The sequence below is a fragment of the Triturus cristatus genome, chromosome 7 (genome assembly GCF_964204655.1).
Source record: "Triturus cristatus chromosome 7, aTriCri1.1, whole genome shotgun sequence".
Classification (NCBI taxonomy): Eukaryota; Metazoa; Chordata; class Amphibia; order Caudata; family Salamandridae; genus Triturus; species Triturus cristatus.
The window spans coordinates 639,296,338-639,319,136 of record NC_140590.1 but is presented as its reverse complement, the minus strand read 5'-3'; the positions used below and the strand labels follow the sequence as shown (position 1 = coordinate 639,319,136).

At 49.4% G+C, this 22,799-nt stretch overlaps 1 protein-coding gene across 3 annotated transcripts in view; it reads right to left on the bottom strand.

Moving 5' to 3' along the window:
• Window positions 1–22,799, bottom strand: part of HELZ (helicase with zinc finger) — a 2,003,166-nt gene that overhangs the window by 1,266,146 nt on the left and 714,221 nt on the right. For all 3 annotated transcript variants that reach the window (XM_085617266.1, XM_085617269.1, XM_085617268.1), the window contains exon 14: window positions 15,017–15,147. In XM_085617266.1, coding sequence (XP_085473392.1) covers window positions 15,017–15,147 — 131 coding nt within the window. The remainder of the gene's footprint in view (window positions 1–15,016; window positions 15,148–22,799) is intronic.

Below are 22,799 nucleotides of genomic sequence, written 5' to 3'. Positions count from 1 at the left end.
GTAGACGCCGTCTGGAGCACCTCGGTGAGGAGGTTGGTCTTGAGGGCCACTGTGGGGAGGTCAAGATTGAGGGCCTCAGCCGCATGACGGAAGACCATCGTGTAGGAGGCACCTTCCTCCATCGTATGTGGGGGGGGGAGGCGAACCTCGGGTCAGAGGAGACATCGAGGTCGCCTGCCTCCTCCAAGTCGTCCACCCAATCCTGCTTGGAGTCACATTGCCAGGCAAGAGGGTCCTCGGACCCTTCCCATTCTTCGTCCGCCTCTGGCGTAGAGGGAGGCGGTCGCGGCTGCAAAGCCGGAGCAGGGACGAACGGTGTTGGGAACAGCGCTGGTCGGGGTCGGACAGGCACAAACTCCCAATGCGGGTTCCTGGCCGGAACAAAATGATCATGGAACTGGGGCATGGGAGGAATAAATGGCACCCAGTGTGGTGCAGAGGGTGGAGCCGTGGGCGGTGCCGGGGCCAGAAACACCGCACCTCGTGACGCCGGGGCCAGAGCCACTGACGCAGGATCCTGTGGCGCCGGGGCTGGCGCCAGTGGCGGAGCCGCCTGGGCCAACAGGATCTGAACACGGGATCGCGGGCCCCGAAGGCGCGACGGCGGGAGCCCGAGGCCTAAAACGGTGGTCCATGGTAGCAAGGAATTCTTGCACCTGTTTGGGAGTCACCGACGGACCCAGGTATGGCAGGTAGGCCGCAGGAGTCCCAGGCTCCAGGGGAGCCGCCGGGGCGAAGCCCCTGTCCCCCGTGTCCGCCTCCGTGGAGCAACGGGGTGATGTCGGAGAACGAACATGCTTCTTCGACTTCTTTTTATGGCGTCGCTTATCAGAATCCGAAGACTTGGAGCCTGAGGAGCGATGGCTCCGGTCCCGCGAGCGATCCCAGTAACAGCCACTGGACCCGGAGCGGCGGCGTGATGAATGCCGGACCTCCAGCAACTTCCTACACCGCTCCCGCAAGGCCTTGGGGGTCATGGCTCCACAATCCCGGCAGTCGTGGGCAGTCTCCAGGCAGTAGAGGCAAACATCGTGGGGGGTCCGCCACCGACATATTCCGGCAATAGGCCCCACATGACTTAAAGCCGGGCATCCCTACGTGCACCAGGAGAAAAGAGAGGAGACAAAAAGTCTCAAAATAGTAGTCAAAAAGTGACTAAGGTACGTGCTCAATCCGGATCTACGCTTGCTGGTGCGGAAAAAGAAAGAACTGACGTCAGTGCGCATGGGTGGCGTCTAAGTACTCTCCGCGGTGTCATCTCGACGCCAGTGACGGACGCGGAGCGGCACAACGCCACCTACTGATGCGCAGGGGTACTGCTACAAAAGACTTTACGGATCCAGCCTGACGCCTGGGGACATTCTAAGGTAAGGAATCTATCACTAAAGTGTCTCTTTCAGATTACACTTTTTCACGTTTTTTGGTGAACTGATGTATGCAATTACAGATATTCTTTAAGATGGGCTTTGAAATATGTACATCTTCAAGGTTAGCCCAGAAATGCTTTACTTTCTTTGAATACTTTGAATACTTCCCAATTATATTATATTAGGGAGGAGGATGCACTCTTTCTAGACGCTGCTTGAAGGAAATTGTTTGAACCTGTTTTAACTGGGGAATTGTACTGCACATGTGGGGGGCTCTTGAATTTAGAGTTGGACTCTTTTTATTTTTACCTGACTGGTGGCACAAAGTCTCCTGTTGCGAGGACGGCTCTCTAGTCCACCGCAATCGGCTTTCCGATTGATTGATGTGGAGAGAGTCCGCCCTCTAGTTCTATTCTCGCCACGCAGGGGACCAGGGGAGCGGTTAGCGCTCTAGTGGTTGGCCTGCCCGGTTATAAATCTCAGGCATTTCCGGGCCGCGCAGCGGACGCGCGCTGCTGATGCACCGAAGGCGCGCCTAGGGCAAGCCTGTCTGCGGCCAGACGCTGCCGGCTGCCAGGGAATGCCGCCCGTTCCTCCACAGACACCCCCGCTGCCTAGGCTGATTTACTCTCAGGACAGGTTGGTGGAACTTAGGCCCTCGGTACAGTGTGTAGGAGGATTAACCACCCTTCAATTAGGGAGTGCCGCCCCGGCTGGGAGGTGCAGAGGCTGTGGTTGGGCCTGTAAAGAACGTACAAACTCATCCCCTAATAAACTCTTACACTTACCCCCCAAACCCCTGCAGACTATACACAAAAAAGGGATGAAAAGGGACCGAGAAGGAGGGCCAGGAGTGCCCTTCAAAGGGCTTTATTTAAATGTCAGATCCATCCCTAAACACGAGGCTGAAATTTGGGACCTATTGGATGAATCCAGACCCGACATAGGTCTCTTTACCGAGACTTGGTTAAACAATGAAGCAACCCCTGCATTGGCAATAGCATTTCCAGCGGACTACTCTGTGGTCCGGCTGGACAGACTGGGCAAGCGGGGTGGAGGGCTGGCCATTGCATCGCGCTTCCGTATCATGTTAAGACTCTAAATACGATTTCTTCCCCCAATCTAGAGTTGTTGATATTTAGGGTATTGCGGGGCCAAGTCATCGAATGGACGAGTGCCCTAGTGTATCACCCCCCTGGAGGCAATAAGAGAGAATTCTGCTCTACCCTGTTGGAAAGGCTGGCCCTGTATACGTTTCTAACGGATGGGTTCCTGCTGGTGGGGGACTTCAACTACATCTGGAGGCGCCTTCCAGTAGTGAATCTGCCTGTCTGATAACGGCAATGGAGGCTCTTGAACTCTCCTCTAGAGTCACTGGTGCCACGGTACATGTGGTGAGAAGAGCCCTCACCCCGATTTTTAATTCTGCTCTTATTTGAAATATTTTACCTGTGGGGAAAAACTTGTTTTTAATGTTTTTAGAAGACTTGGCACTTCCGTCCAGCTCAAAATTTCACAATTCGCATTGTAATTGAGGGGATATTTGCTATTTTGCACATCACTTTCTGGGATTGTTTTTCTGTGTCCTTCTTTTTTGTCCTTTTTTGTTTGTCTCCGCTTCCCAGGTCCAACGCCGGCCTTGCTGCCGTTCGATTGGAGGGAAGCGGACACACCCACTTTCTCCAGCCAACCGGCCTCCTAGTCACTTTCATTTCCGGGAGAGGGCGGGGATCGGAGTTTTACGCGCCCGGCCAGCTATTTAAGCTGATGCTGGGTCGGACACGCAGCGGACGCGCCGGCGACGCGCCGAAGGAAAGCCCGTCTGCGCCAAGGCCGGGACAAGAGTGGGAAATGCCGCCCATCCAGTCCTAAAAGTATTATATACTTCGGAGACTTTGAGAATTCTCAATAATAGGGATGATTGTAAATGTCTCATCCATCCAGAAAAAATCTTTGGGGCTTGCTCCTGCTATAAGTGCAGGATTAATCTTCCCTTTGAGTTGCCTATTGTCAAACATAATAATAACTCTAGTCCTGTCAAAACTAGCGGCTATGGTCAGCTTAAAGGAGGCTTGATTAATGACAGATCCATGTGTAAAAATAGTCAAGATGTTAGAGATCTTATTTCAGATCACCAACTAGATCTGTTGTTCGTCACTGAAACATGGTTAAAAGACTGGAGTAGTCCGGATGTTGCCGACTCTGTCCCACCCGGCTACTCGATATACAGGAAAGACCGAATGGTAGGCAGAGATGGGGGGATGGCCATTATTTTACGAGACACATTTTCCTGCACCTACTTTGATCTCGAAACAATTAAAGGAGCAGAAAGTCTTGGCTTTTGCCTCTCCCTCAATGCCACATCTTGTTTTTCAGGAGCTCTTATCTACCGCCCACCAGGCCAAAGTTCTACTTTTACAGAGTCACTTGGTGACTCTGAGTTATCTTTTACTCAAATATGCAAATTTTACACTTTTAGGTGATTTCAACCTTCATTTAGAAGGTAGTCCTGATCCAGGTACAGATAATTTTCTCCACATTTTAGACCTGTTCTCGCTACAACAACTAGTGAGGGGGCCAACACACCTGGCGGGGCACACCTTAGATGGGGTATGTTCTAATATGGCCGGTCTATCAGCTGATACCCCTTCTCCCCAGGTATGGTCTGACCATTTCTTTGTCCCTTTTACGCTCAGGGTTCCCCAGAAGTCTCATCTGGAGAAGCCCCCTAATGAATTCCATCAGGGGCCTAATTGGGCACATATTGCTGGAAATCCTAATCTAGCTACTTTGGTGCAAGCCAATACACCTGCTGTGACAGGTAATACAGAATTAGATTCACGTCTATTTCAGTCCTGGATATCCAAAGTATGCAATATACTCTCCCCCCAGGAGAAGCGGATTAAGCCTAAAAAACCAAAAATTTTAAAAAACCCTTGGTTTACGCCCTTGCTGGCCCAAGCGCATTTGCTTTGTAAACAGCATGAGCGACAATGGAGAAAGTTTTATAATGATGAACAAAAAACAGTGTTTAAAAAGAGCAGAAAAGCTTACTTTCGCCAGATTAAACTGGCAAAAAAAGGATATTTTACTAATGAACAAGTTACTTACCTTCGGTAACGCTTTTTCTGGTGGATACAGTATCTGCCTGTGGATTCCTCACCTTGTGAATATCCCTTGCGCCAGCAACATTCGGAAACTTTTGTAGCAGTCCACGCCGATGAGGCCGAAGACGACGTCACAGAGACACGGCTCCGCTCGCGACTCCGCTGACGTCACCGGCTCCATAAGAAGACCTAGTCGGCGTGATGACGTCAGTTCCGTCCCTTTTTTCCGTGCCTTCGAGGCACACGGACGGACTGACAGCAATATGTACACAAACAGTATACACAGTACACAATATGCATATCAACACACTCAGTGTGGAAAATAAATAACAAAGCAGAAGAAATAACATAATGCCTTTGACAGTGATAAAAACATTTGAAGCCCATCAAAAGAGCTGGTCATCAATCCTGTAGTCTTTTGTCCTGTCCAGCTAAAAGCTCACCGCCCTCTTAGGGTCCAAGGGGTGAAGTCTCTCCTCCTCCTTGGAAGGGTGTGGGGGAGGATAAAAGGAAGGAAGGGTAATGGACTGCCCCAGATGGAAGGGAGTCACCACCTTAGGCAAAAACGCAGCCCTGGTCCTGAGTACCATTCGTTCAGCATGAATGGTCAAGAATGGGGGTCTCGAACTTAGAGCTTGAAGCTCACTTACCCTCCTTGCCGAGGTGATTGCAACGAGGAATACCGTCTTAAAAGACAACAGCCTCAGGGGACACTTGTGCAAAGGCTCGAAGGGAGAACCCATGAGATAGGTTAAGACAAGGTTCAAGTCCCATTGAGGCATAACAAAGGGAGTTGGAGGAAATTTGTTTACAAGGCCCTTTATAAAACGAAGAACAATAGGAGACTTAAACAGCGACGGCTGATCCGGCAAACAAAGGAAAGCCGATAGAGCCGATAAATACCCTTTCACTGTAGCCACAGCAAAACCTTGCTGAGCAAGAGAAAGGGCAAACTGTAGAATATTAGACAGACGAGCCTTCAAGGATCAATGGACCTCTCTCCACACCAGAGAACAAATTTAGACCACCTATATGAGTAAATAGATTTGGTGGAGTGTCGCCTGGCCGATAAAATAACATCCACCACATCTGGCGGGAGAGAGAAAGAATTCAGGTTGCCCCGTTCAATCTTCAGGCATGAAGGTGTAAGCTCTGGAGGTGGGGGTGTAGAACCTGCCCCTCCGACTGCGACTGAGGTCTGCCCTCAGAGGGAGACGGAGCGGAGGGCACGAGGAGAGGTGGAGAAGATCTGTGTACCACACCCTTCTTAGCCAATCCGGGGTGATCAATATAACTTGGGCCCGGTCTTGGTGAATCTTCCTCAGAACCCGAGGAATCAAGGGTATGGGAGGAAACGCGTAAAGGAGTCGTGAGCCCCAACTCAACTGGAACGCGTCCCCTAACGCTCCCTGCAACGGATACTGGAGACTGCAGAATGACGGGCAGTGCACGTTCTCGTAAGTGGCAAACAGGTCCACCCGAGGAGTCCCCCACGTCTGAAAGACATGACGAACCACCTCCGGATGGAGCCTCCACTCGTGGTCGGCGGAGAACTGTCGACTGAGACTGTCCGCACGCACGTTCAGAACTCCGGCCAGATGATTTGCCATCAGACAAATCCGATGGTCCTGAGCCCAGGACCATAGACGCAGGGCCTCTCTGCAGAGACAAAGAGACCCCACTCCTCCCTGTTTGTTTATATACCACATCGCGGTCGTGTTGTCCGTCAGGACTTGAACAGACTGACCGCGAAGGGAAGGGAGAAAAGCCTTGAGTGCCAAACGTATCGCCCGTAACTCCAGAAGGTTGATGTGAAACAACCTTTCCTCTGGAGACCAAAGACCCTTGATCTCCAGATCCCCCAGATGAGCACCCCACCCTAAGGTGGATGCATCCGTTATCACTGTTGTCACCGATGGAAGTATATGGAAGGGCTTTCCTTGGGACAGATTGCCCTCCACGCTCCACCAAAATAGATCCGCCGCAGCTTCTCTGGAGATCCTCACAGACTCCCTGAGATCCCCTTTGTGCTGATACCACTGCTTGCGGAGGCACCACTGGAGCGCCCTCATGTGCCAGCGTGCATGGTTGACCAACAGTATGCAGGAGGCGAACAGACCGAGCAGGCGAAGGACCTTCAGAACTGGAACAACCGCTCCGCTGTAAAACAAAGGAATCATTTCCTGTATGTCGAGAATCCTTTGAGGAGGAGGGAATGCTCGACACACAGTAGTGTCCAGTACCGCACCTATGAACAGGTTGCGCTGAGAGGGCACCAGGTGAGATTTGGGCACATTGATCGAAAAACCCAATCTGTACAACAGCCGAGTTGTATCCTGCAGATGACACAGCACCTTCTCCGACGACTCCGCCTTGATCAGCCAGTCGTCCAAATAAGGGAAAACCGAAATTCCCGATCTTCTGAGATGGGCTGCCACCACTGCCATCACCTTTGTGAAGACTCGAGGTGCCGAAGTAAGACCAAACGGGAGGACCGCAAACTGATAATGTTGCGACCCTACCGTGAAACGGAGATACTTCCTGTGCGACTTCAGAATGGGGATGTGAAAATACGCATCCTGCAAGTCGAGCGACACCATCCAGTCCTCCTGATTCAGCGCCTGAAGAACCTGAGCAAGGGTGAGCATCTTGAACTTTTCCTGTTTCAGGTAAAAGTTCAGGATTCTGAGGTCTAATATCGGACGCAATCTGCCGTCCTTTTTCGGGATCAGAAAATACCGGGAGTAGCATCCCTGACCCCTCTCCTGCTCCGGGACCACCTCTATCGCACCTTTCTGAAACAACTTCAGGACTTCCTCCTGCAGGAGAAGACGGTGGTCCTCCGAACAAACCCCTTGGCAAGGAGGGTAATTTGGAGGGAATTCCCGAAAGGGAAGGGCGTACCCATTTTCTACAAGATCTAGAACCCAGAGATCTGTAGTTACAGATTCCCAATCTTGTAGAAAATGGGTAAGCCGGCCCCCCACAGGACCAACATGATCCGGAATGTCGGATCTAGGGCTGTTTTGCGGTGGTGGGAGGGGCTGAGGAAGAGGAAGAGGAGGAGGAGAGCTGACGAGAGCCACGTGTGCGACCCCTGATTCTTCCTCTGTAACCTCTGGACGAGGAACTTTGCTGCTGCTGAGTCTGCCTATAGGTACGAAAGGCTGTTCTTCCAAAACCTCTGTACCTCTTAAAAGACCCTCTCGACTGAGACTGGAGTCCCAAAGATTTAGCAGTTGCCTTGCTCTCCTTGAATCTTTCCAGAGCAGCATCTGCCTTTTTTCCAAATAGGCCAGACCCATCAAACGGTAGATCCAATAAGGTAGACTGAACATCCTGAGAAAACTCCGACGTTCTCAACCAAGCACTTCTCCTAGTTGCAACAGACGACCCCATGATCCTTGCAACAGAATCTGCAGTGTCCAGCCCACTTTGGATCACTTGCCGCGCAGCCGCCTGAGCATCAGCCAAGATGTCATTAAATCCAGATCTATCATCCTCAGGCAATTTCGGCGCCAGTTTCCTAGCCGAGTCCATCAGCGCGTGAACATAGCGTCCCAAGAGACATGTGGCGTTAGTCGACTTCAAAGCCATGCTGGCTGATGAAAATACTTTCTTAGCTGACTGGTCCAGCCTTTTAGCCTCTCTATCCCCAGGGACCTGTGGAAAAGCCCCCTTAGACTTTCCAGAACAAGCCGCTTGAATCACCAGACTCTCAGGTGACGGATGGGACGACAAAAATTCAGGATCTCCTGGGGCCACTCTGTATCTCCTTGCGATCGTCTTTGAGACCGCAGGAGCAGAAAAAGGTTTGCGCCACACCTCCAATACAGGCTCCACAATGGCCTCATTAAAGGGAAGCAGAGGCTCTGATACCGTCGCTGGAGAATGCAGCACTTCAGTCAAAATGTTTGACTTAAACTCTGTTGTAGGAAGCTGGAGATCAAGCAACTCCGCAGCTCTCCTTATGACTGCATGGTAGGGTGCGACATCCTTGGATGGCTCATCAGATGGCGGAGTAATCTCCCACTCAGGAGAAAGGTCCAAGCCACTAGCTTCCTTAAGCTCATCAAAAACCTCATCCGACTCTACCAATTCACCATCCTCCGCCTCCTCTTGAAGGTATCTCTGCTCCTCAATAATCCTCTGAGTCTCCCTCCTGGAGCGAATTCGAATCCTCGGCGTCGGCGGCGCCGAAATCGACTCCGACGGCGCCGGTGCCAGTGGAGCCATCGGCGTCGAACGTGGATCCAGCGGAGCCTTCGACGTCGAACGAGGTCGAGGCGGAGCCGGCGAGGATGGAAGCGGCGTCGACGTTCTCGGAGCCGGAGGATTCCAAGACGGCGTCGCTGGATAAAATGGGTAGAAAGGAGCCTGAGGATACACCTGCGGCACCCCCAAGTTAAAGGCCAAAGGACCCATCGGACCCGTAGGTGCACCAGGGGCATACATGGCACGAGCAAATACCCCATACATCGCATTTAAGTAATGCGAAGGGTCCTGACCTGGCCCAGGAAAGGCAGGATACTGGTCAGGCCCCACCGGACTCGGGCCAACCGGCGCCGACGGTGGATTCAACGGCGTCGCAGGCTCACCCGGGGCTTGAAGTTCTTCCGGGGCCGGAGATGGAGCCGGAGCCGGGGATGAAACCGGCGTCAGAGTCCGGACCGGAACTGGCGAAGCCGGAGACAAAGGGACCACTGGAGACGAAGGACCAGCCGGTGAACCCGGCACAGGAGAAGGAGCCGAGCAGGTGACTTCGGCTTCGGCGCCGAACTCTTGTCAGAATGACGCCGAGAGGAATGCCTTCTCTTTTTCTTGTGCTTCTTAGCTCTCGAAGCATGCCCTGACGTCGACCTCGATGCCGACCTCGACTTCGATCGAGACCTCGATCTCGATTTCCTCCTCCCTCTCTTCTCCTTCTTCATCTTGGCAATAAAGAGTTTTGCCTCCCGTTCTTTCAGAGCCTTTGAGCTCATTTTACGGCAGCTGGTACAGCCATCCACATCGTGGTCCGAGGATAAACACCACACACAGTCCTCATGTGGGTCAGTGATGGACATATGCTTGCCACACTCCCGGCAAGGCTTAAATCCAGACTTCCTCGATGACATCTTCAAAGAAGACAGGAAACAGCAATGAAAATACACAAAGTATCCACGACGCTAACAACAGCGATTCCCGAAATCCGTTGGCTTCGACGGCGCGGAAAAAAGGGAACTGACGTCATCACGCCGACGAGGTCTTCTTATGGAGCCGGTGACGTCAGCGGAGTCGCGAGCGGAGCCGTGTCTCTGTGACGTAGTCTTCGGCCTCATCGGCGTGGACTGCTACAAAAGTTTCCGAATGTTGCTGGCGCAAGGGATATTCACAAGGTGAGGAATCCACTGGCAGATGTATCCATCAGAAAAAATAATTGCAGCTAAGGAAGATCAGAAAAACATCTTTTCAATAGTGAAGTCATATACAACTCCCAAAGCGGAACAGAAGGAACTTCCAACCTTGCAGAAATTGTGTGATAGTATTTCACTATTCTTTGAGGAAAAAATTAAAAAAATTCAAAGAGATTTTCCAGTCTCTCCTATCTATAATCAGGATTCTGCTTCCGATCCTCTTCCAGTGGAAAGCTCTGTCTCTATTTATACTTTTGAATCAGTCCCATTGGAGCGGACTCGTGCGGCAATAGAAAGGTGTAAATCAGGCTCACCATTGGATGCCTGTCCCCCGATGATTCTTCAAAAAATTCTAGAGACAGTGAATCCTATTATTAATCATATAGTTAACTCCTCTCTAAGGACAGGCATTGTACCAGACGAGTGGCAGCTCGCGCTGGTAAAACCATTAAAAAAGAAACAAAGGGAGGGGCTCTGCCGGCGGGGGTGTGGGGCGACTGGCCCCTTTTTCCACATCTTGTGGGAATGCCCAGGGGTGCAGAGGTACTAGAGGCGAGTTGTGTTCTGCATGCGGGAGGTGTGGGAGGTTGACCTTCGCACAGAGGCTAAGAGATGTATACTGAACATATGGGAACCCACGGTCTTATCTACACAGGGGAGACTTTGGTCACGCTTGGGAAAATGGTGGCGAAACGAAACATAGCCCGTCTATGGGGTGCATCGACGCTGCCGAAATTGGTGGACTGGCAAAAAGACATGGATTGGTGCATGTTGCAGGAGAAGACCATATACACGGCAAGGGGGTGCCCCAGAAAGTGGGGGGAGGTGTGATCGCTTTGGAACACCTACAGAGGTGACATATGTGAGCCTCCGCAGGCCCGCCTGGAGATTATGGACTGAATCTAGCCTACTTTCATAACTACTGTGCATACGTCTAGACCTGCACTGTCGCTGTATGTCGCCGGTGCTGCGGCAACTCTGCTGTTTTGGTGAAACAAATTTTTCTTTTGTGACCTTGTTCTGTTCTTGTTAACAATAAAAAGAGTTTTCAAAAAAAAAAAAAGGAACAAAATATTGACCCGTTGGTACTGTCAAACCTTCATCCGATTAGTCTTCTTCCCCCGTTAGGAAAAATAACAGATAAATTTGTCCATAAGGAACTAACTAAGTTTATTGAAGAGCAACAAATTCTCCATCCACAACAATCTGGATTTCGCCCACAACACTACTGAATCGGCTCTCATGGAAATATCTGATATTCTTAAAATGATTGCCGATAAAGGTAAGAAAGCGGTCCTGATTATTTTGGACTTGTCGGCTGCATTCGACACCATTTCCCATGATATCCTCTTGAAGCGCCTTTAATGCAGCGGCATTGGAATGGATTAAGTCGTTCCTTTCTAACTGGAGACAAGCAGTTACTTTAGGTACGTTCTTTTCTACAGAACGCAACCTTACGGCAGGGGTCCCTCAAGGGTCTTCTTTAAGTCCCTTATTGTTCAATATATACATGACCCCACTTATCTCTTTGATTGGATCTTTTGGGATAGAGGTCACCTCATATGCAGATGACACCCAGATGATCCTCTCAATAGATAATGGCACCGTTGATGCTGAGACTAATTTTAAAAGTTGTCTGACTGCTGTTCTTTGGTGGATGAGTAATAATCAGTTAAAATGTAACACAGACAAAACTGAAATTCTCCCGATAGGCAAAGATGTCCTCTTCCAGCCTTCCAAATGGTGGCCTGAAGGTGCGACCCCTCCGCCAGATGTGGTAGAAGTTGCCAAGAACTTGGGGTTCAATTTGATAACTCACTTTCCTTTTTACCCCATGCTAAGGCAGTGGCAGGAACCTGCTTCAGACGGATTAAATCTTTAAAAAAAATCTTCAAATTCCTCCCTTTGGCAGCAAGGAAATCAGTGGCTGTGGCTTTAATACTTTCGCGCCTAGATTATTAGTAGGAGTTAATAAAGCCATCTTAAAGAAATTACAGGTCGTTCAGCATGCAGCAGCACGGCTAGTGCTTAAACTTCCAAGAAGATCTTCAGCCTCTGCTGCTTTGAATAGTCCGCATTGGCTTCCGGTGCATGAGAGAATCCTTTTTAAGATTCTCCTGATCACTTTTAGAGCTAAGCTTAAGGTGGGACCAAAATACCTGATGGCACGTTTTGTCCCATATACTACAATAAGACCTCTTAGGTCTTCCTCAGCAACTTTGCTTAAACTCCCCAATTTTAGATACAAATTGAAAGGAGGTAAGACTGCGGCTTATCTGGGTGCCAAAGCCTGGAATCTGCTCCCTTCCCATCTTAGGCTATGCAATACTGAATCTGTATTTAGGAAGGCTTTGAAAACCTGGATTTTCAGTGACTCTGATGAATTCTGTCTAGCTTTGATCTAATTTCATATAGGGCTCATGCTCACCGCCAACCCAGCGCCAGGATACTCCTCACGGAGTGATAGTTGCGCTTTACAAGTACTTTATCAACTCAACTCAACCCATGTGGCGGGTCATACGCTGGACGTCATCTTTACTAACATCAAGGAGGTGGTGGTAGAACCCCCACAGAAGATGGGCTGGACTGATCATTCAGCTCTTAGCTTCTCGTGGGTGCCCATAAAATCTTTCAGTCCCCCTTTTAGCCACAGGGATCTTCGTAGACCCTGGAAAAAGGTGACACCGGATACCTTCAGTAGGGCCTTTATCTCTCCCACATTTGAGGAGGACGATGATGGTGAAATGGCCTTAGATCGACTCGAAGTAGCCATAACTAACGCCCTAGACTCCATTGCTCCTTTTAAGAGGGTAAAGATTCAGGCAAGTGTTGCTCCCGCACCCTGGTACTCAGACAGCCTCAGGAGAGAGAAAGCTACCTGTAGGACCAAGGAGAGAAGATGGAGAAAGTCCAAGTTGGAGCAGGATGAACTGCTCTATCGAACTGCACACAGATCATACCTGAACAGCTGTAATTCAGCTAAGAGATTGTATCTGGGTGCCCGTATCATGAAAGTTAAAAACCCATCCCAGGAACTCTTTGTCATCGTAAAGGAGTTTACTATCCCAATAACCCACTCCCACCTCCTACACAGGAATTATGTTAGAACTTAGGCAGCCACTTCATTAACAAAATTGACGTGATCTATAGTACCTTTGATTCTGAAGAGGGCGCTCATGGTAAAGCCTCTTTCTCGGAGAATCCGAGTCAGTCAACTCTAGACCTTATCCCTAATGTTACGAGGGAAGAAGTGTGCTCTCTATTAGCACAAGCAAAATCCGGCTCTCCATCAGATCTAATGCCACCCGCTGTTATGTCAGCATTATCTCCAGTCCTTGCCGAGGCCCTTACAAATGTCTGCAACATCTCGCTCGCAACCTCCACTGTCCCACGCAAGTGGAAAGATGCACGCATAAAACCCCTTCTGAAGAAGGTGCTAGCGGATCGTAGCGATCTTCAGAATTTTAGACCGATCTCTCTTTTGCCGTGCTGTGCAAAAATCATGGAGGCCTTAGTTAACCGACCTCTCTACCATTATCTGGAGCAGAACAACATACTGGATGCCTCCCAATCGGGCTTCTGTGCCTAACACAGCACGGAGGCGGCACTGTTGGAGGTAACAGACACCATAAGGATGTCCTTGGATAAGAATGTCCCTGTGATATTGGTGCTGTTGGATCTGTCGGCTGCCTTCGACACCATCTCTCATCGGATCCTTTTGGACCGGTTGCGAGCGATCAGTATTGGAGGCAGGGCCCTTAATTGGCTCCAGAATTTTCTGGTGGACGGAACCCAATGTGTTCAGCTTGGGTCATTTAGCTCCCAAACTACTAGCATTGACAAAGGGGTTCCCCAGGGCTCAGTTTTGAGCCCTACTCTGTTTAACATATACGTGACCCCCTGGCCTCAATCATCAGAGAGTGTGGGTTTGAAACCATATCTTATGCTGATGACACCCAGGTGATAGTCCCTATCGAGGAAAGTCCTGTGGTCACCAGACTTAAATGTCGTCATTGTATGATCAGCATAGCGAAGTGGATGAGGAAGAACTTTCTCCAGCTGAACTCTTCAAAGACCGAGATCGTCCTATATGGCAAGGCGAAGGAGATGTGGACCCCCTGAGTGGTGGCCATCTGAGCTAGGAGATGCACCCGCCCCCAGAGGTTGGGCGAAGAATCTAGGCATAAAAATTGACAATAACTTAGCAATGGATGAGCAAGTAAAATCAGTGGCAGCTGCCTGCTTTGGAACCATGCAAATGCTCAGAAGGATTTTTCCATGGATTCCGTTTATGGCCAGACAGACCCTTATCCAGTCACTTCTGATTAGTCGACTGGACTATGGTAATTCACTGTTGGTTGGGATGAGGGAGGATCTGGCCGCCAAACTAAAGGTGGTCCAAAACACGGCGGCCCGTCTTGTTATTAACAAGCAGACTCGCACCCCCTCGCCACCCCTCCTGCGCCAACTACATTGGCTTCCCATCAAAAAGAGGTCCACCTTTAAACTGCTATGTCTAGTTTATAAGTCCCTTCATGGGTTGGGCCCAGCCTACCTGACAAAGAAGCTCGAATGGTACCATCCAACACGATTGCTGAGATCTAGCAATCGAAATTTGCTCTGTGTCCGCAGAGTCAGAAAGGCCAGGATGGGCGGCCAAGCTTTCTCGTACCTGGCTCCCACTCAGTGGAATTCTTTGCCAGACGAGATCCGTGCCTGCACCAATTTCTGCTGTTTTAAAAAGCTGCTCAAGACCTGGCTATTCTAAATGTTTCCTCCACCTCTTGGTGTTCCTCTCTCATGCGCCGAGAGATCCCTCTGGGGATGATTCGTTGCGCGATACAAATGAGTAAATAAAAAAATTAAATAAATATGAAGAGCTGAAAAAATAAATTTTGAGACTTGGGGAAATCCAAACAAAATGCAGTATTGACTAATAAATTGAATAATCATGGCAGGTACAAAAAATTATTGGATTGTTAAACCTTTTGTAGACTAACATGTTTCATACCCCAATGCAGATTTTATAACAACAACAAAAATACTCAAAACCACAGAATGTGCCCAGACCAGATGAACAAAAATATGTATTTCACCTATTAAATACTTTGGCTAAAATACAGCTTACTCTATTTCTCTCAAGTACCTGTTTGGGCTCCATGGTATGGGAGGTGTCAACGTCAGATCTGGAAAGAGGATGCTGTTCTCTTTTATTCTGTCCAAGGCATAATGCATTTCACAGAGAGGTAAGCGGTTAAGCTGAAACTGAAGTTCCACCTGCATTTAAAAAATGTAAATATAAGGCTGTGTCCCCTCAAATATTTACATGCTGCATGCTTATGACAATGTTCTCAAATTATCTTCCAAGAATACTCCAATCCACATTTTGGAGCTATATTCCTGTTGTACCACATGCCTACTATTTGCCAAGGTGGTCACTGTGGTCTAATCAATCTACAGCAGTTAGCTGTGACAGGGAAGAATACATCTAGACTGGGGTGTATTTAATTAATACAAAAAAAGACAGGAATTATTCTTAATCTTTAGCCTGTTTACAGCATGATAACTTTAATTCACGTATTCAACTGTTTTATACAGAGATGCTGGATCATTTGGTAGTAGTGTGTTTTACATAAGACAAATTAGCATAGTTTAAAAAAAAAAGTAAATCCAAATTACTAATGATATGATATTTATTAATAACAAGAATGTATGATAATATTCTTCCGTGCTCGTCACAGCAGGGAAATTCCTTTTTTTCTTGTTGACACAAGACACCAACATGTGTTTAGGAACAATTCATTTCACCTCCCTTCCCCAATGTAGAAGCATCATTTCTACAATACAAACTGCAACACCACTGCACGGCTATAAATCTGGAAATGCATTGCTCATGACCTCCCATGTAAAAAACCACAAATTACTCAACGATATTACTGGCTACATTATATAGTATAACACCAATGACAACGACATCAAGAATGTTGCTCAGAACCCACAACTCTTGTGCAGGGCATGGGCTGTGACTTCAGCCAGCAAGCTTAGAACATAATTAATGGCCTTTGGCCAGACTATGCGATCAACTCCCACACACCAATGACACATGGGCACCAGCATCAGCTGTGCCACGCAAGCTCTGGGGAGGGCTAGGCCTTGCATTCAACACGTTTCCCCAGAACACACAGGGTTCAACCTCTGGCTACATCCACTTCACAGCAGGCGCAAGACTTGGTCTTTAAGCCACACACTACACTCACACCTTATCTAAAGCTTGCTGAATGCAGGACCTGGCTATGTAGGTAGGCAGGCATGCATGCATGTTTGTGGCATGTATAGTACTAAACTAGATTAAAGAACTTTTACTCGGCCCTGAGCTCACGCCTAAGTTGCCATAGCCCACTTGCATGGTTCTGTATGCTGCTCAGAGGGCACCTGGCCTGAAGTTTGGGCTGGTCTGCTCCTAGGGGAAGAAGCCTGATGTGTAAAAGGGTGTTCACATGTGAAGTGATACAGTGGGCACAGAAACAATAGACTTAAATGTGTTACAGAGTAAGTACGAAGAACAAGTTACTTATCTTCAATAACGTCTTATCTGGTAGAAACTAACTAGCCGCAGATTCCTTACCTTAGAATTATCACAAGGTATCAGACTGGATCCGGAATATTTTTGGCAGTAGTACCACCTGCACGCTGTTAGCTCTGCTTGGCATAGATGTACTCCGCGCCGAATGTGACGTGCACCGGTGCCTTAGATGGCAACACCCCGGCACGGTGACATCAGATTCTTTCCACAACTTTCCATGCCAGGAGCGTGGAGCTATGAGGAATATTTACCACTGGTGTCAAAAACTTGGGCCCTGAAAGGAGCAAGCCATATCGCTAGAAAAGAGTTTACAGAGTGGGGAGGATGGGTGGGTTGGGAAAGAATCTAAGGCTTTATAGAGTTTCTACCAGGTAAGGCGTTACAGAAGGTAAGTAACTTGTCCACCTGATATAGACTTCTAGCCGCAGATTCCTTACCTTAGAATAGATACCCAAGGAATACCTCCCTGCAGGTGCGTCTCCGAAATACTTTTGTACCAAAAAGTCCTGCAGGACGGAATGGGCAAATTGCCCATCCTAACGGAACAGACTGTCCAGGCAGTAGTGTTTGTGAACATGTGCAAAGAAGCCCACATTGCTGCCTGGCAGAAGCCCAGGACTGGGACTCCACGTGCTAACGCAATGGTCGCAGTCTTGGCTCCGGTGGAATGAGCATGCAAAACCTCAGGGTGTTACTTCTTGGCCAATGAATAGCAGATTTTAAAGAAGAGGACGATCCATTGTGAGATTATCAGTTTCTGCACAGCCTTTCCCTTCTTTGCTACAACATCACCCACGAAGAGTTGGTTCTCTACAAGGAATTTTTTTGTGTGGTCAAGGTAGAAAGACAGTGCTCTTTTTAAGTATTGTAAAGTTGTGCCTCTTCCTTAGAGGAATGTAGTGAAGTGTAAACAAGTAGGCAGAGTGTTGAACTGGCCTATATGAAAGAGAGCAATGACCTTTGGTAGACAGCATGCTATTGTTGACAGAACCAGCTTGCCTGGGTAGATGTTCAGGTATGGATGCTTCGATGACAAAGCCTTAAGCTCACTGACCCTACGGGAAGATGTCATTGCCACCAGGCAGGCAGTCTAAATGGTAAGGTGCCTGACAGGACAGTTGTGCAAGGTCTCAAAGGGAGTACACATCGGGAAAGTCAGGACGAGATTAAGGTCCCACTGAGGCATGATAAAAAAAGAAGGAGGTAACATGTTGCAGACCTTTTAAGAACCTATGTACAATAGGGGATTTGAAGAGGGATGGCTGGTCAGGCAACCGCAGAAAGACTGAGATAGCAGAAAGATTACCCTCTAAGGTGCCCAAAGCAGAGCACTGCAGGGCAAGAAAAGAATAATGAGAAGAACCTGAGAAAGGGGAGAAGAAAGAGGGTCAACGTGCTTTTCTGCACACCATGCCACGAACTAGCTGGCAGGTGTATATCTTTATGGTGGAAGGACGCCTGGCTCACAGAATAACATTGCAGACTTAGGGCGGAAGGTCGAAGGCTGTTAACTTTTGTAGCTCAATCTCCAAAAAAGAAGGCATAGAGTTGACAGGTTCGGGTGGAGAACCCTCGACTGCTTCTGTAACATAAGATCCTCTTGAAAGGGCAGCCTGATGGGAAGACCGATGGCCATGCTTAACAGCTCGGGATACAAAATTCTCTGAGCCCACTCCAGAGCCACAAGGATGACTTGGACCTGCTCGTTCCTGATCTTCTTGAGAACTCTGAGCAGGAGTGGTAGGGGTGGAAAGATGTATAGGCAAGATCCACTCGAAAGGAAAAGCATCCCCAAATGAGAGCAGCCTTAGAAACTCCTGCGGGCAGAACTGCAGACATTGCGAGTTCTTTGCGCAGGGAAACAGATCTGAGTAAGGCTCTCCCCACTGCTGAAAGAGACCTTGCACCACCTCCAGATGGTGACGGCATTCGTGATCCACGAGGCATCATCAGCTGAGTTCGTCTGCCCTTAAGTTCAGAGAGCCTAACAGGTATCTAACCACCAGGGAAATTCCCTGACATTCCAACCATGTCCAGAGACGCAGGGCTTCTTGACAAAGGGTCCACAACCCCACCTAACCCGGTTTGTGGAAGTATCACATTGCATGTGGTGTTGTCCGTGAACACCTGCACTAGTTTTTCCTTGATAAAGGGTAGGAAAGCTTTCATTGCCAGCCATATCACACAGAGCTCCAGATGGTTGATGTGGAGTCCCGATTCAGCCAGACACCAGAGGCCTCTGATCTCCACCTCACCTAGATGGCTACACCAGCCCAGGAGTGAGGCATCTGTCACCACTGTCCGATTTGGTTGGGGAAGAGAGAGGGGTCTGCCGCTGACCCAATCTCGGTTCGTTAACTACCACTACAGATCTCTTGCAGTTCCCTACACATTCTGGACCATGTCGAAGATATTTCCCTGATGGTGCGCCTACTGTAACTTCAGGTCCCACTGCAGATCGAACATATGCCAGCAGGCAAGAGTCACCAGCAGGATGCAGGAGACCATGAGGCCCAACAGCCTCAGAGTCACTCTCACCGAAATCCAGGATAGAGGCTAAAAACATTGGTATCATAGCCAGACTATCCTGAACTCACCATTCGGCAGGTTAGGCCCGAAAATGCATTGAGTCCAGAACAGCTCAGATGAAAGGGAGCATCTGAGAGGAAGTCAGGTGTGACTTTGGAATAATGATGGTGAACCCCAGCAAATGCAGGAGGTCCACAGTAGTCTGGAGGTGGGAAACGACAGCCTGGGGCAAGCCTGCCTTCAACAGCCAGTCTTCTAGGTAGGGGAAGACTGGCACCCCTGATCTCCGCAGATGAGCTGCAACCACCGCTATCACCTTGGTGAACATCTGAGGGGCACTGGTAAGGCCAAAAGGGATAATAGCAAACTGAAAGTGCTTGTGAGCCACCGTGAATCACAGGTTACACCTGAGGCAGCAAGGACGGAATGCAGAAGGATGTGTCCTGCAAGCCCAAAGCTACCATTTAATCTCCTGTGTCCAGGGCAGACTTAAGCAAGCATGAGCATTTTCTACTTCTTGAGGAAAAAACAGTACGCAGATCTAGGATAGGACGAAGGCCTCCATTCTTCTTGGGCACCAGAAAGTAACGGGATTAGCGAACCACAATCTACTTCTGGGGTTGGCACCCTCTCTATGGCTCCCCAGGCCAAATGAGCAGTCACTTCCTGGAAGAGCAAGGAAAGAGTGTCCTCCATCAACCTTTTGCAAGCAGGTGGCATGGGTGGAGAGGTAGTCTTGAAGGGGAGGGAGTAGCCCCTCCTGACAAACTGCAGAACCCATTTGTGTGATGTTATAGACCACCAGTGGGGCAGGTCATGCCAGATCCTGCCACCCACTGGGTACTCATAATGGTATGGGGCAGACTATAAGGGTTTTGAGGCTGCCAGGGGTGGTGGAGTGGCCCGACCTCTGGCTGCCTGACCCACAAAGTCTGTGGGTACCGAGTCTGTGGGTACCGAGTCTTTGGCCATGCAGAGGCTGGGAAGCTAGTATGACACAGTGGCTGGGTGGGTATAGACATGGCTGGAAGCCCCTTCAGTGGCAACAAAAAAGGAGCAAAAGGCAGATTGGGGTGGCGAGGGGACATAGAAAGTCCCAAGGACCTTTCCATAGTCCTGCTGTCCTTAAAGTGCTCCAGCACTAAATCCGCCTTGTCTCCTTAGAGATGGGAGCCATCAAAGGGCATTTCCATAAGCGATGCTGGGACATCCCCAGAAAAATCAGTTGTCCTCAGCCAGGCGTGCACCTTAAAGTCACTGTTGATTAAACCGCTCTGCCCAGCGAGTCTGTGGTATCCAGTCTACATCGAATGGTGAACTGAGCTGAATCTCTCCTGTCAGCAACAGTCTGGGAGAGTACGGGCCGGACCTTCTCTGGGATCATCAGCAGCACCTGCGCAACAGTATTCTCTAGAGCGTGGGAGCAGCGGCCGAAAAGGCATGTGGTGTTCACTGACCCCAGTGTCAGGCTGGTGGAAGAAAACATCTTCTTCCCTAAGGTATCCAGCCTTTTCGATTCCCTAGTCGAGGGTGCGTTAGGGATCGCGCCATGGGAGGTGAAGGCTTGAACCAAAAAGCTCTCTGGGGTAGGGTGTTGCATGAGGACGTTGGGGTCTACTGAAGAAAGGCAGTGGTGGCGGGCAACTGTAGTGTTCACAGGAACCCCTGTTGTGGGCTTGGACCAAGCCCCAATCAGGACCTTTAAGGGCTTCATTACAAAGGAGAAATGGTTCTGAGAAGGACACTTCTGGCTGAAGCACTCCCACTCTCCCCCCCCCCCCCCCCCCCCCCCCCCACCACAATACGTTCGTCTTGACTGCCACAGAGGGTAGGCTAAGGTCCAGGATCTCAGTCGCCCTTCTCACCACCATTGGAAATGAAGCTCTCTCCTCCATACCCACGGTAAGGGAAGGCAGCATGCCAGTATCTGGAGAGGTGTCCAGTCCACTGGCTTCTGCCAAATCCTTACAGCTGTCCACATTTTGTTCAAAGAGCTGTATTCTTCAGGGTGCAGTGACCCTTTTCAGTCCTTCCGGAGTCCTAGACCGTAGGATTAGGGCTCAGGTACTGGCATGGCTCCAGTTGTCACAATTCAGGCAACGGCCTTCCGGCTCTGTGTCCGAGTCTGGGATCAGAATGGGGACAGCGCTGCCAGCGGCAGGAGCGTAAGAATCGGGGCTAGCATCAGGGAAGGTAGAGGTGGTACGACTGGCACTGGTCCGGATCCATCTGTGGATCCAAAGGGCCCGACCAGCACCAGGGCTGGAGATGTCAGGATACAGTAAGGGCCCCTCCCAAACCTGCAGGGCCCAAAGGCGGGCCAGCAGGAGCCACCCAGGTTTCATAAAACTTGTGAAGTTGAGTTGGAGGGGTGGGTTTGGTCACTCTGCATCCCGGTAACTCGTGGAAGTGCGAAACCGACCTAGGCCTGGCTCAACTGCAGAGCCAGCCTCGAATGGCAACACTCCCTTGTCAGCCGACAGACAAGGTGAAGTCGAAGACCTCTTCAACTTCTTGCTCCTCTTTTTGCAATGGGGCTTACCTAAGTGAACTGACAAGTTTGAGTGTAATGAAGATTTTGGCCTCAGCAACCATCCCTCCTAAAGAGTTGAACAGAGCCAAGGGCAAAATACCAAGCTCAGCAGCTTGGAGCATCAAACTTTCCGATCCCAGGTCAGGGCTATTCATGACATTCCTCAAAACTCTGTAAAAGCAGCAAAACGGGTAGAAATCCGTACAAAAGACTAAAACCCCAGAGAAAGTGGAACAAGCCAGCCAAGGAGCAGCAAGGTAGGAACTCTAGGGTGCAAAAGCTGGAACACTGTACATTCTCAACGATGGCGAAAAGGACTACCCACCTCACTGGGTGAAAACGCACTGAACTACATCCAAATGTACATGCCACTAGTGGTTGACCAGACTGTGCCCGAGTCTGCTTGCTCTTTTGTTGGCAAAGTCAACCTGGAGGTGCAGCCACCATCAGTATCAAAGCTTGCTGGAACAGTACCCTTGGCCACATGCCACCCTACTAGTTGCAGTACCACAAGGTGGTCATGTTGTCCATCAGGGCCTGGACAGGCTTGATGGATGGCAAGAAGGACCTTAAGGCCAACTAAATGGCACATAAGTCCAGGAGACTGAGATGGTACCTCTTCTCCACTTGAGGCAAGAGGTCTCTGATCTTCATCTCTCTTAAGTGCCTCCCTCAAACTCCGAGACAAAGCATTTGTCAGCTCCAGTTAGGATAAGAAGAATGGAATGTTGCATGTCATATCTGCATCATTCACAAACAACCAACCTGAGGGTCTAGCTACCTCTTGCGAAACACAGATGTTGTCCAAGAGACATCCCCAGTAATAAGCTCACTGAAAGTGGGGCTTCCACTGCAGAGCGCACCTGTGCCAGGAGCAAGAAGCATGTGGCCATTAGAATACAAAGTTTCAGAACAACCAACACCCCAGGAATAATCCGGAAACATCAGGTTCATGTCCTGAATGTAAAAGACTTGCTGCAGGGACAGACTTTTTTTTGTCATTACATCCATGACAATATCTATAAAGGGAATCCTCCGCACAAGGTGAAGATGTAATTTCAGCTTGTTGACTAAGAAACCCTGTGAGGACAGAAGGGAGGCAATCGTCTGCAGCAGGTGCACGAATGACTGATGTGAATCCACCTTCAAAAGCCAGAAAGCCAGGGTTGGGAATACCAGTAACCTTGACGTGGAAAAATGAGCTGAGACCATCAACATCACCTTCATAAACATCCGAGTGGTCAAAGTGGGGCTGAAGGGCAGAAAGAGTTAACTCAACGTTTT